Genomic DNA, 14,800 nt, shown 5'->3' on the forward strand with positions numbered 1-14,800 from the left:
TTTATTTTGTTTCTTAATTTATCAAAAATACGATGAATTATTTTTTATAAGAAACAAAATCTTCGCACATTTATTTAGAGTTTCGAGAAATTCAGGAGCATCTCTACTATAAATTTACTCTTAGTTAAAAATACAGGTCAGAAAATTTTTACAAAGGTATTCAGAGGCTAATATGTTACTACGCTTAAAATGCATTTAAATTTACATGTCAGCATTTTCCATCGTCTTTCATTTCAATAGTTTGGAAATACCTTTAGTTTTAAATTTATGCTTCACTTTTAGTTTATTTTCAGAAGCACATATGCGCACACTTTAGCTTTCGATGTAATAAAGGTTTTTCTCAGCATTTATGGGCACTAATTTTTACTAATGACTTTTACAGACAGATATGACCGTAGACTTCCTTCCTTCCTCGAGACAATTAAAGATTTAAAATTATATTTTAAATACATACATATTTATTTAGAAGTCTATAAGGTATTTCTACGGCATTCTTAACATGTCTTTGTGGTGTAATGGTCAGCACACTCGGCGCGTATTCGAGAGGTACGTGGTTCGAGTCCCGGCGAGGGAATTGCTCAGTTTTCATCTCTCCTGCTTCAAAAAATCCCTAATGACTCTACAAGTCATACAACAAAAATCAGTATTATATTTGCAAATCTGAACAGGACTAGTTTCGATGGTTTTATCTGCCAAAGTGCAAATGAACAAGATAAGATAGTGTTACGAATTTGGTATTTAAAAAGCTAATGTTAGTTCAATTATAAATTAAATGGTTTTATTTCTCGCGCAGTGCAGCGCGTGACGAATATTAAAAGAAAGCTAAGCCGGAAAAAATTAAAAATACAAGAGCGCGTGCGTTAAATAAATAAATATCTCTTTTTGATTTCGAGAAAGTGCTGGAAAATTCTAGAGCGTGATTTTAAAATCTTATAAAAGGAGGAAAACATCTCAGTTTGTAGCAGTTGTTTAGTTTGTTGTTTAGAAAACTACTGTTGTTGATTGTAGCGAATTCGCGGATTAGCGTTCTTTAGCTGTTTTGAATTACGTTCTATTGGACATTTGAGTAGTTAAAAGATAATTACTGTGAGATATTGTAATACTGCATGATAATTTGAGAAAATTTAAGCATTTTTGTTGTGATAATAATAAATTTTTGTTCATTTTTCATCGGACTTGTGCATTCATTTCATAACGAACCCGTACGCACGCAACAATTTTTGGTGTCAGAAGTGGGGTTTGAATGCCAATAACAAGAGCGATGGAAGAACAATTCAGGCAAATGATGACTGCATTTGCTGCTTTCCAAGAAAAGATGGAAGGAGCCGTCAACTCCGTTAAGGAAGATATAAAAGCTGTACAAGAGAAAATGGATGCTGGTCAAATATCCGTTAAGGAAGAAATGAAATTGGGCCAGGAATGCGTTAAGGAAGAGATGAAATCCCTTAAAGACGAGATGAAAGCAGGTCAGGACGAAATGAAAAGAGAAATTACCTGCGTAATAGAAAATAAATTTGAGGCTATGGAAGGCAGAATAGACGCGGTTGAAACTAAAGTTGGACAAATAGAAGAAAGAGTTTCTTCGGTAAAAGAACAAGTAGAAGAAAGAATTTCTTCTGTAAAAGAACATATAGAAGAGAGAGTTTCTGCCGTCGAACAACAAATTGATGATAGAGTTTCTGCTGCCGTCGCCAAAGAAGTTGACAGCCTAAAGAAGTGCATAGCGACGGTAGGAAACAATTCTGAAGGTTTTAAATTTTTATCGATGCCTGCTCGTTCCGTTCTGAAACTATCTACATATGATGGGAAGACCTCCTGGCAGGTGTATTGGACACAATTTTCTATCGTTGCGGATGCGAATGGATGGGATTCCCAAGCTAAGGCCTGTCATCTCGCCGCTTCTCTGAGAGCAGACGCAGCGGATATCCTGCAGACGCTTCCCGAAAATCAAAGGCTAGATTTCGAAGCTCTATCCGGCGCTTTGGAGCTGCGCTTCGGCGAGAAATGTTTAAAAGACTACAGCAGGCTCCAATTAAAATCTCGTCAACAGAAGCTCACCGAAACGCTTCAGGAGCTCGCCACGGATGTTGAAAGGCTGTCACATCACGCCTTTTCGGAGTGCCCGACAGAAACAAGGGAAATCCTGTCCCTGCAATATTTCATCGATGGCATCCGGGACCCTGAAATACAGAAAGCACTGCGAATGGCGGATGTTAAAGATCTGAAAAGCGCTTTAGTGTATGCCATGAAATTTGAGGCAGGCCAGCAAGCCACCCGTCGAGACCGCCATCCAGTCAGAGCTGCTCAAGTCCAGGAGCCAGGGGATCAAGTCACTGCTCGTCTAGACGATTTAACTAGACAACTGAACGCCTTGAGACAGAATATTGGTGACAAGAAACCGACCGTAAAGTGCTGGAACTGCGGTGCTGAAGGACACATCCGACGAAACTGCAGAACACCCCAGGGCACGGATGCTAAGACCGCTCCTAACAAACAGCAGGGAAACTAATTAGTGGCCATCTCGCGGGGCGGAGGTTGCCAGATCATGAAAAGCCCCAGTTTAAAGCGCTTCAGATTTCTGCAGTGAGAGGCGGCAGTAATGGACTTTTCATAATAGGACATATTAATGGAGTTCCCTGCAATATGACGATAGATACAGGAGCCAACGTTACCATCATCCGAAAAGATTTGGCTCAACAACTGGGAAGCAAACTTATCTGGACGCCGCCCTGCGTTACCCTACAGACTGTGTCCGGTGAGAAGATCAACATCGATGGAAAAGTAAATGCTAACATCTCGTTTGGAAGTGCCGCTTACCATCACACGGCATATGTAGCAGAGATCACTGATTCTTGCATACTCGGATTGGACTTTCTAAGGAAATACAATTTTTCCTTGGACTTTAAAAATGACGAATTGCATTCTACATCTGAGGACATAGCGTTATTTGGAGTCAATGATGAAGTTAAATCTGTCCATAAAATCATAGCACAAGACAATATCACAATACCGGCAAGAACAGAAATTTTACTTCCTGGATCCATAGCCGAAAACAGAAATTTCCGCTACGGCATCATAGAATATCCCAATAACTGTAATAGCCCAAAAGGAGTACTAGTAGCCTCAACACTCGTCGACCTATCCAGAACGGTTATGCCGGTGAGAGTCGTCAATGTAACTGAGAAGGGGAGAATTATTAAGAAAGGTGAAGTGGTTGCAGCATGTACTCCAGTAACCACTGTTGAAAGAAAGAGTAACATCCAAGAATCCGTGTCCTCAGAGAGAATTACATCGGAGTTATTGCAGAATGCGCAATTAAACGATAAAGAGAGGAATGCTGCCGATCGCGTCATTAAAGATCTTCAAGTTGTTTTCTCCCGCTCATCTTCTGACGTGGGTCGAACTAGTTTGACACAACATAGAATAGATACCGGCGATCATCCCCCGATCAAGCAACATCCAAGACGTCTACCGTTTGCTAAACAGGAAGAGGTGAGAACACTGTTAAAAGATATGGAAGAAAGCGATGTCATCGAGCCTTCAGTAAGTCCATGGGCATCTCCCATCGTCCTAGTCAGAAAGAAAGACGGCTCAACAAGATTTTGCGTCGACTATCGCCGGTTGAATGAGGTTACGAAGAAAGACAGTTACCCTCTTCCTAGAATTGACGACATTCTAGACACTCTTTCTGGCAGCAAGTGGTTCTCAACACTTGATTTAAAGAGTGGGTATTGGCAGGTAGAAATACAGCCTGAAGACCGAGAAAAGACGGCATTTACTACGGGACAAGGGCTTTGGCAATTCAAGGTGATGCCGTTTGGACTGTGTAATGCGCCGGCAACATTCGAACGTCTTATGAAACTGTTTTGAAAGGCCTTTCCTACGAAGCCTGCCTCATATACCTGGACGACATCATCATCGTCGGAAAGAGTTTTGAAGAACATTTAGAAAATCTTGGGAAGGTGCTTCAGAAACTGAAAGAAGCCAATCTGAAGCTGAGTCCCGCTAAATGCAAATTGTTCCGAAAGGAAGTGACTTACCTGGGACATGTCATTTCTGCAGAAGGTGTGCGCACGGATCCTGAAAAGGTATCAGCCGTTAAATCCTGGAAACGTCCCGAAAATGTCCATCAGCTGAGAAGCTTCCTAGGGCTTTGCACCTACTATAGGAAATTCGTGAAGGACTTTTCTTTCATCGCAAGACCCCTACACAAGCTGACAGAGAGCAACCAAAAGTTCTTGTGGACAAAAGAATGCGAGGATGCATTTAACAACTTAAAGGAGGCTTTAACATCTGCTCCAATCCTGACGTATCCTCAGCTTGACCGACCATTTATTCTCGACACCGACGCGAGTAATGAAAGTGTTGGTGCTGTTTTGTCCCAAGAAATAGACGGCCAAGAACGTGTAGTGGCGTACTGGAGCAAGTGCCTGTCTAAACCGGAGAGGAATTATTGTGTCACCAGAAAGAGTTGCTCGCCATAGTCAAAGCTGTAGAACAGTTCCATCACTATCTATACGGCAGAAAATTCCTGCTCCGCACCGATCATGCATCATTGACCTGGCTTTTAAATTCCAAGAATCTTGAGGGTCAAATAGCCAGGTGGATACAGAGACTCCAAGAATATGACATCACTATCCGTCATCGTAAGGGATCATCACACGGAAACGCCGACGCCCTGTCTAGAAGACCTTGCCAAGAAAACTGTCGATATTGTTCCAGGGTGGAAGCGAAATACGAGCTGCTGACTCCGGTCGCAAGACAAATTACAACATCAACATCTGCTGATCGAGAACCGTGGAGTGATGATGAAGTCAGGAAAGACCAGCTGGAAGACCGCGACATTAAACCCATAATTGATCTAATGGAGTCGTCAAACAGAAAACCTACCTGGCAGGACATTTCTATCTGTAGTCCTACAACCAAACAATATTGGGCACTCTGGGATTCACTTCACATTCGAAACGGCGTCTTATACCGGAAATTCGAATCGGATGATGGGAAGACGTTCCGATGGCAGCTGATACTTCCAAGATCCCGCATTCCTGATGTCCTTAAAGAACTACATAACAGCCCTACGGGAGGTCACTTTGGAATAATGAAGACCTTACAGAGAGTTCGTGAGCGCTTTTACTGGAATAATGCAAAGGATGACGTGCAAAAGTGATGCCGATCTTGCGATGCCTGTGCAGGTCGGAAAGGACCTAAGAGACGCAGCCGAGGCAAGCTGCAACGTTACAACGTAGGGGCGCCTTTTGAACGAATCGCCTTTGACATCCTGGGACCTCTGCCACGAACTGCTGATGGCAACAAATACATACTCGTTGTCGTTGATTACTTCACCAAGTGGCCTGAAGCGTACCCTGTTCCTGATCAAGAGGCTGTCACAGTAGCTGAGGTAATGATACAGCACTGGATTTCCAGGTTCGGAGTGCCTCTTCAGTTACATTCCGATCAGGGAAGGAATTTTACCTCGGTAGTAATCAGAGAACTATGCAAACTACTCGGCATTGACAAGACCCAAACGACGCCATTACATCCCCAGTCGGACGGCATGGTAGAGAGGTTCAATCGAACCATCCTTAATAACCTCTCATTAGTGGTTTCCAGAAAGCAGCAGGACTGGGACAAGAAATTACCACTCTTTTTAGTGGCTTACCGCAGTGCTGTCCACGAGACTACCGGTTATTCTCCATCACAGATGCTCTTCGGTCGTGACCTTCGTCTGCCTTGTGATCTATTGTTTGGCCGCCCTCCGGATGCTCCTTCATCGTCTGAGGAATATATTCAAGATCTCCAGGCCCGGTTTGAAGTGATGCACAACTTTGCACGAGAGCGAGTCAACTTGGCGACGGAGAAGATGAAGACCCGCTACGACACAAGAGCTACTGAACATCAGTTCCACGAAGGAGACAAGGTGTGGTTGTGGAATCCGACTCGACGGAAAGGACTTTGTCCGAAATTACAGTCACCTTGGGATGGCCCGTATACAGTCCTAAAAAGGCTGAATGACGTCGTGGTTCGGATTCGTAAGTCTTCGAACTCTAAACCTAAAGTCGTTCATTACGACAGGTTAGCTCATTACTATGGCCATAGTACGTAATGTAAATAATTGTAAATAGTATCAGACCATGGTCCTTTTTGTTTATAAATGTGTATTTGATTTGTATTTAGTATTTGATTTGCATTCAGTATTTGATTTGTATTTAGTATTTGATTTGTATTTAGTATTTGTTTTGTATTTAGTATTTGATAGCATTTGATTTGTTTAAGTTAGTTATTGCATTTATTGTTTATATTGTTTGATATTGTAATGTAATGTTTATGCCTCAGTTGCATTCATGCCACAGTTGTAAGTTTAGCTTCCTGTCCAGGGATTGTACTGCCCGGGACGTGCAGTCCTTGGGAAGGGGGCAGTGTTACGAATTTGGTATTTAAAAAGCTAATGTTAGTTCAATTATAAATTAAATGGTTTTATTTCTCGCGCAGTGCAGCGCGTGACGAATATTAAAAGAAAGCTAAGCCGGAAAAAATTAAAAATACAAGAGCGCGTGCGTTAAATAAATAAATATCTCTTTTTAATTTCGAGAAAGTGCTGGAAAATTCTAGCGCGTGATTTTAAAATCTTATAAAAGGAGGAAAACATCTCAGTTTGTAGCAGTTGTTTAGTTTGTTGTTGTTTAGAAAACTACTGTTGTTGATTGTAGCGAATTCGCGGATTAGCGTTCTTTAGCTGTTTTGAATTACGTTCTATTGGACATTTGAGTAGTTAAAAGATAACTACTGTGAGATATTGTAATACTGCATGATAATTTGAGAAAATTTAAGCATTTTTGTTGTGATAATAATAAATTTTTGTTCATTTTTCATCGGACTTGTGCATTCATTTCATAACGAACCCGTACGCACGCAACAATATAGTAAAGAGATAAGATAAGAATAGTTGGACAGAAGTTAAGCTACTGGCGCCATCTATTGATGAAACAAGAGAACTAAAATATAATTTCCTTAAAGGCTGAAGTTAAAGATGGATTGGAATTACTGTCGTTAACTAGAACAAGAAGATTTTTTTGAATGTGAAACGCATCTACAAAATCTTATTCACCAATGAGAGATGTTTTTTGAATAATTTTAGCTGCAGAAAAATAGAAAGTGTGATTTTCGGGCCAAGTATGCTGGGCAACAGAGGACCTATGTGTTTCCATTTTCCTAACATATGTCTCATGTTCTTTAACTCAAAATTGTAAGGCTCTCTTAGTTTGACCAATGCAAATTAAACCACACTGTCAAGGAATCCTGTAAATATCCCAGGAATTTCTATCCAGAATGGGGTCCTTAAGTATGGAACTAGAAATTTTATTGATAGGTGAATAAACGACCCGAAAGTTGACTTTCTGTAAAATATGTGCAATTTTATAGCTAATTTATGGAAAGAAATAAATGACAATAGAATTCTTATAGTCTCCTAAAACAAGAGTGGAGATGAGATTTTTTTAACTGCTTGGATAATAACTTTGGGTAAAAATAGTCAATAGCCACTGCTTTTAAGTAATTTAGTTCTTGATCAAGAGGCAATTTGGAGGAGCAAGCTTGAAAGCATATTAATTATTGTGCTTTCATTCAGAGAAAACATCTGACACCTATCAGTTCATTCGGGTCAGAAGTGCACTTTTGCCCAAAATAATGTGTCTATTTTCTCGAAACGCTAGAATACCATTCTTGTACACAGTTACATTGAATACCTACCACAACCTTTGCAGAATTATTTACTCCCTCAAGCATTTCTTCCACATACATATTGTTTCGCTTATCGCTTGTCAATTCAGTATACCACTGTTCCAAAGTCTGGGGAAAATCTTCGAATGGGTGAATTTAAAAAAGAAGAGCATAGCACATGTATCTCTCGGGTTTCTTAAAGAAAAAAGTGCGCGCTATACGACCAATATACCTAAAAATTTTAAAATATAGTTTGAAATTATAGGTGCGCGTTATATGCTGGAATATACAGTGTATTTATTCAGCTGCCAAAGGGATGATTACAATATAATTCACGAAATTGGTGCAGCCTGTTTTCTCATTACTTAGCCAATACTCTTCTCTAATTTTACATTCTAATGTGTTTTAGAACATTTCATTCTTCGAATGCATTTTAGAATCTAATATTCTAATGCATTTCCATTTTTATCTCAGTGTGAAAATTCTTACAGTTGTAAACATTGCAGAATGTAGACAGTAAAAACAATTCCTTTTACAGCTGATTACTGTTATGTTATTATCACACTGTTACCTTTAATTTTATTTTCTAGACGGTTTTAAATAAGATTAAAAAAACAACATTGCCTTAAATAACTGTTTTCATAATTCCAAGACGTGGCTACAAAGTACTTAACAGTAATTTATAAAAATGTAATATTAAAGAAATAGGGAATTGTAAAAGACACAATTAGCTACTTTCCTTGTTAGTTTTAAAAACAGTTTCTGTGTACTCATTAAGGAGAATACGCACTCACTTGCAAATTATGCTTTAAATGAATCTCTTTCAGGTATAAGTTTAAAAAATGCAAGTGCTCATTCAGAAATAATAAAACTACCTCCCACTATCTTCTAACTCACTGCTCTTCAACACATGTGATTTTGCAGCTAGTGTAGGCTGGAATTAAAGTTGCTAATATTCACAAAATAACTCACGATTTAAAATATAAATGTTAATCTAAATGTTCATCTAATTGCTTCTTATAATTACTACTTAAGAATTAGTCTTCCAGCCAGCAAGCACACTTAACGCATGGGAAGTAAGAGAAATAAACAAAATAATAATTTGTCGAAACAATATAATGGAGCTTTTACAAGACCTATTATATTAAGTCTTTGCAAGACAATTGAAAAAACATGTTTTAAATGAGGCACTTGATATAGACTTTTCTGCACCTCTCCAGAAATTCTTTGCGTACACAAATTCAGCTATTACTATTAGAAAGTGCAAATTTACATTCTTTTGTGGTATTTTCAATCATGTCTTGAACATAAAAATTAAACTAGGCAACACATTCATTATTTGGTTTCTAGAAATTCTTAAGAGTTGCCAAAGCTAAAGTTTGATGAACTTAGATGGACTTCTCTAGTTCAAAAACTTCTTTTTTGAAGGTAAATAAAATATCATTACATACTATATTTTTCATGAAATAAAATCTAAGCACTATAAAATAATCACTTAAAAGACATTTTGTATATTAAAAATATAAAAAAAAAATTGACAAGTAAACTTCGTAATTAACTGTAATTTCTGTTGCCTTACTTCGAGTCCATTCCAGCTAAACTCTTCACCAGATCACATGTAGCGCTGCTAAGTGCTCTTGCTCTTGCTATTCGAGGGTAATATAAGACAAATGCTAAGCACATCTCTTGACCAGTTCCAAGTCCTCCCTATAACATATATACATGAGAATTAAACAACTGTCATACACGTGAAGATCGTTAATAGTATTTAATTACAAATTTTTAATCATTCACATACATTACATGTGCAACGGGAATTATACTTTATTATACTGTTTACTTTAGATTAATATAAACTTTGCATCGGTCAATGCCATTAAAGAGTGACTACAATGGAAGACTATGGTGTATGCAGAAAGAAAATTGTCTGCTTTCTGAACATTAGTTCAGAAAACAGACAACTTTCTTCACAAATCAGATCCTTCTGCTACAGGCAAAACTGAAGATCTAAACGGTTTTATTGGATTGATAAATCTCAAGAAATCAAAGTGTATTGGATTGAAACCATAACCAGCTTTATTGGATTAATGAAAGAAAATGCATTTAATGTTCTAAAGTTACACTGTGCATGCGAAGGTTATCTAAATACTAACAATGATTATTTTGATTAAAGTAAATTTGAGCAGAGGAGGAAACTGCTTTCGTCTACACTAAGTTTCATGCTTATTCAGAAGGAATGGGTATTACCTTAGAAGATCTTTTGCTATATGCTGAAACAAATTGGCCTGTTCGAGGGAAGTGTTTGATAAACTATTTTAAATAAACTATTTTTCTGCCTGCTGACCAAATACCACATTGACTTGGTATTAAAAATAAATTAAAGGATATTAATTTAACTTAAATTACAGCTAGAAAAGGAAGAGAAAGAAATTTTTTGGTGATATTGATGTCTTCATGGAGAAATTAATCCTATTTAAGCTGAATTTACAAACGAATATACTGTTTCATTCAGCTCATTGCATGATATGTTCAGAAAAAGAGTGTGCCCACTTTATAAAATATACAAATCGAGCTGAAGTGCTGATTTCAGAACTTAGATCGTAGATCACAAGACAAAGTTCTTTTTTTCACAAATGGTAATTTAAAGAAAGTAAATTTAATCAGAGTAAAGTATATTTGATCAGCACACGAAGTTCTATGCTTATTCAGAAAGAGTGTAATAATCAGAACATGAATCTTAGATCTCAAGGCAAAGAAAGTTCCCCCTCCTCCTATACAAGTGGAGAGTGGGAAGGGTACTCCTTAACAGGCTGATCACAAAGGAATTTGAGAAAGTTAATCCAATTTTGAAAATAGAATGAAATAAATTTCCTTTTCATCTGCTTCAAAGCAATGGCATTTTTTCTTTATGCTCAGATCCTAAGATCTCCTTCGAAGCAGTGCTGTTCTTCATTTATTATTCGAGGAATCTCTCTGCAGTTTGGTTTAATCCTGGGGTAAGTTTTTACGGAAAATCCATTCTTCCTATTCTCACAAATGTTTTATGCATTATTGCTCTAAATTCCGACAAAAATCAATCAGGAAATTAGGAAAAGTGTTCTTTTAATATCATAGCTTTGGGTATGAAATAAATATACTATTCGAAATTCTTAGAGAGCGACATTAAAGTGAGATGTAAGATAATCAGCTAATTTTAGCTGCAGTTAAAATCATTTCCCATAAGCTGGAACTCGATTACTTGTGATAAGAAGTGTTTTAAGTAGTGTTGAAAGGTCTCGTTGTTGAGTTATTGAATTGCTTCCAAACTTGAGATTAGTAGTCGATTAAGCAGCAAGAAAACTAACATTCGCAATTTGGGTATCTTTTTAAGTTCCTGTTCAGTAATTAAAGAAAAAAGAAATTCTCCATTGGGGAAAATGTCTTTAAAGGAAATAAAGTTTGAAAAGGTTGAACGCAGAAATAAAGATTTGTAACTTTTAGGAATTCTGTTTGAGCTAATTAGCTACGTAAGATCGAAAAGGATCAACTTTGAAGAAACAGACAATTCTGCATATTGATAATATAAAATCAGGCATGAAAAAAAAAAGATCTTGGGCAAGTTCTGTGTTCTTAGCTGGAAAACTATTCAAGTTACATAAGTTGTCATTGTTTTTCCTTTAATTTTGGCTGTCAGTATATTTCGAATGCTGAAGGGCTGGCAGTTTGACTCCGTAAAGAATATTCAGGCGGAATCACAGAGAGTGCTAGGCACACTTCCAAGAAAAAGAACTTATTGTGGAATTATCTTATTTGTGGAAGATTCTTCAACAAGGGTAGTAATTACCACGGAGAATTGGGTTTTTTATAGTGCTTTTTATTTTTGTAATATTTACATTATAGTAACTGTAAAAACGCTAGTATTGATGCATAAGTGTAGAACAGATTATTTAAAAAAAGATGGAGACCAGAATTACTTCAAGTGAGTTTAGAAATACTGGTAAGCTCTGTCTGGTATCGTTTGAAAGACGGAAACAATGTATCTTATTTGTGGAAGATTCTTCAACAAGGGTAGTAATTACCACGGAGAAATGGTTTTTTTATATAGTGTTTTTTATTTTTGTAATATTTACATTTATTAGGTAATTATAACTACCATGACCACTGCACTATTCTGCAGTAAAATTCTTTCAATGAAAATGTTGAGTTTGTAGCACAGTTTAGGAATTGTTTACTCTGAAACTGGTCATAAAAATTTTGTATTATCTGCTTTGATTTTCAGAAATAAACTATAGTTTATGATAAAAATTACATTTTTAAGGGAAAAAACCCGTTGTAATTGAAGTAGCCTATTTTTTTAGATGCCAGTTAACAAGTATGCTATTTACTAACATAAGCACTATAATAAAGTACACATGTGGAATAAAAAAGGGCAGTTTAAATAACTATAAGCAAACATATTGCTATGATCATCAAGGATTGATGAGAAAACGTAATCTGTCAAATACTAAAAATTTAGAGGCTCTTCATTGGTTCATCCAATATGTATGCTTAAAAACAGTTTTAAATTTTCAGTGGGAATGAATTTTCTATTATTCCTGTAGCTTATGTTGTAAACATGAAAGGGACTTATGTTGATACTTCAGCATTTCTTCAAAATAGACACTACGAAGAAAACAATGGAATGGCCATGCTGATTCGAAGACTCTAATGTATTACTGATAGGCTTCAAGTAAACTCAATCAGATTTTACTGTTTTTATGCATGTGAAACAGTTAAACAAAGGTCGACCGCTACATCATAAAATCGGCCTCTACTTGAAATTACTGCACCTGATGAGAAATGTGGTGGGTGAAGACTTTACAGACAAGGAAAAATATTTAACTCAGCTTCATCTAAAACAAAGTTTCATTAATGTGCTCCTTAAACCTGTGATGAAAAAAAGAAGGCCATTATTATTATTCATACAGGTAGGAAAACCTTTTTGTAACGGCTCTGTTATGAAGATTTCTGTTTTTTCAAATAATGGTCGACTTGTATAAAGATGTTGGCACCATTATAAAGATGTCTCTAGCAGATTTCGTTGCTCCCGATTAAGAGGGACCTGTACATGTTTGCCCTCGATATCGATTGAAATCTTGCCTTAAATCTACGCCAAACTCAAGGTTGTTGTGTTACTAATTTTATGTTTTATTTGGCGTGTTTCTCTTCTGCTTTCATTAGAATGAATGTTAAAATAGGTATTATATGGAAGGTAATTTGAGGCATACTATTAATTATTTATAAAGTATTACTAACATAAAATCGGCTGCTGTTTCTTTCAAGATTTCCCTTTTGTATTTATTTAAGTTTTCAAAACCTACCCATGCATTATATATCAGAATGTCTTCTTATACGGAAGTTTTAAACAAAATTTAATTAAACAGAAATGTGAAAGTCATAATAAATACACAACAAATTTAAAATGAAGGATTTTTTTAAATAAATAATGAGCTGAAAAGAGAATTCCACATCCCTTTTCCAAGTTAAGAATAGATTGGATTACTTGGATTACTTAATTATGGCAAAGCACACGAGGGCTATCTGTCTAAAGGGAGGGATGCCTTCGTGGAGGACTTTCTACCAATTTAAGAATAATAATTGCACCATGTCTAAGATACATTATTATTTCTGTTGAATGGCATTTAAATTGCAGTTATTTTTCTCCGAATAATAAATTAAAAGGTTTTCTTTTAGCAGTCACTAGCTCTAATTTATGTATCTTTGCTATTGATTTAAATTATCTGTTGAATTTACAAGAGACACATTGAACGAAAATATTAGAGCCTGCCAGATATACTATATCAATTAGTGTACATTATTTTGCGAATGGGCAAAATATTTATTGTATTAAAGCATTAGTTTCTCAAATGTACTTTTAAACTGAATGGGAAAAAGTAAAACTTCTTTTGTACATTTCGCTTATGTTTCACTCTATCTGAAATGCACCATTATCTGTGAAATATTAAATTAACCAAAAAAGAAATTTATGGAAATACATTGGCCATTAATAAAAACGACATTTCATAGAGATTCATAAGAAGAGTATCTATGAAGAAAACTACTAGTATATTTTTATGAAGGTGCATTAAGTCGTAATATGAACAACAACAACAACAACAACAAAAAAAAAAAAAAAAAAAAAAGAAGTAGGTGTCTCTTATTGCTTTTGTTTTTCCTTAAGGTAAAACATATAAGCGCAATTTATTTTTGAAGTTTGCTTAGTTATTTGATGATGGAGGTACTAAATAATATGAATTATAGTAACTTAACAATTATCTTGAAAATTAAAATAAATGGGCATATATACGATAAGGATGAGACATAAAAATCACTTATTTTTGATTACAAGATTCAATATATTCATAGCATTTACGATTAATAAAGTAATTCGAATTCATCCGAAACAGTGTGTGAGAGAAATTAACCAGATTTCATGAGTTAATTAGACGCGAAATAGATCCGGATCAATTGCTCGGATCCTCAATGAAGACTATCATTATCGTCGACATATTTTCTGGCTTGAATGCATATGTTTTCATGTTGATAGAAGGAATTTCATGTTACAATTTATTTATTTATAATGAAGTCATGGTAATTTTTGCCTACAAGCTATAAATGGATATTTATTGAATTCTAAAATAATCTAAAACTCTAAATTCTTGTCTCTTAATTCCCCGGTTACAGTTCGTTCCAAGAGAGTTTATGCCTGAAGAAGAATCTTGTTACTAATAACAGAACTGCTAATCAGCTCATTCTTAAATTTCGTGTAAGGTACGATCTTCACCGGAAAACGTCCAAGCCTCCCCCCCCCCCAAATTAGCTGTTGATGCTCATTGCAAACGCTCACAGAGGTTCAAGGAGCAAAATGTCCTTCAGTGGTCGCAGTAGTTTTATGTGTGACGCAAATGTGCCGTTTACATGCCCTTGGTTGTGATGCATTCGCGGTTCGTGGTGAAATAAATATGATAACGGTTTATGTGTAACGAAAATACGTCTTAGTTTCTCCTTGAAAGTCATCCACAAAGGCATCCTTCTCTTGAAGTAAATAGCGATCGTGTGCTTTTTC

At 36.3% G+C, this 14,800-nt stretch overlaps 1 protein-coding gene across 1 annotated transcript in view; it reads right to left on the bottom strand.

The window, feature by feature from the left end:
* LOC118184998 (DBH-like monooxygenase protein 1 homolog) overlaps positions 1 to 14,800 on the bottom strand; it is a 91,106-nt gene that overhangs the window by 872 nt on the left and 75,434 nt on the right. Inside the window, exon 12 of the mRNA XM_035354765.2 lies at positions 9,296 to 9,423. Coding sequence (XP_035210656.2) covers positions 9,296 to 9,423 — 128 coding nt within the window. The remainder of the gene's footprint in view (positions 1 to 9,295; positions 9,424 to 14,800) is intronic.

Source organism: Stegodyphus dumicola, chromosome X2, assembly GCF_044657685.1.
Source record: "Stegodyphus dumicola isolate Sdum_Otavi_A_Nest chromosome X2, ASM4465768v1".
Classification (NCBI taxonomy): Eukaryota; Metazoa; Arthropoda; class Arachnida; order Araneae; family Eresidae; genus Stegodyphus; species Stegodyphus dumicola.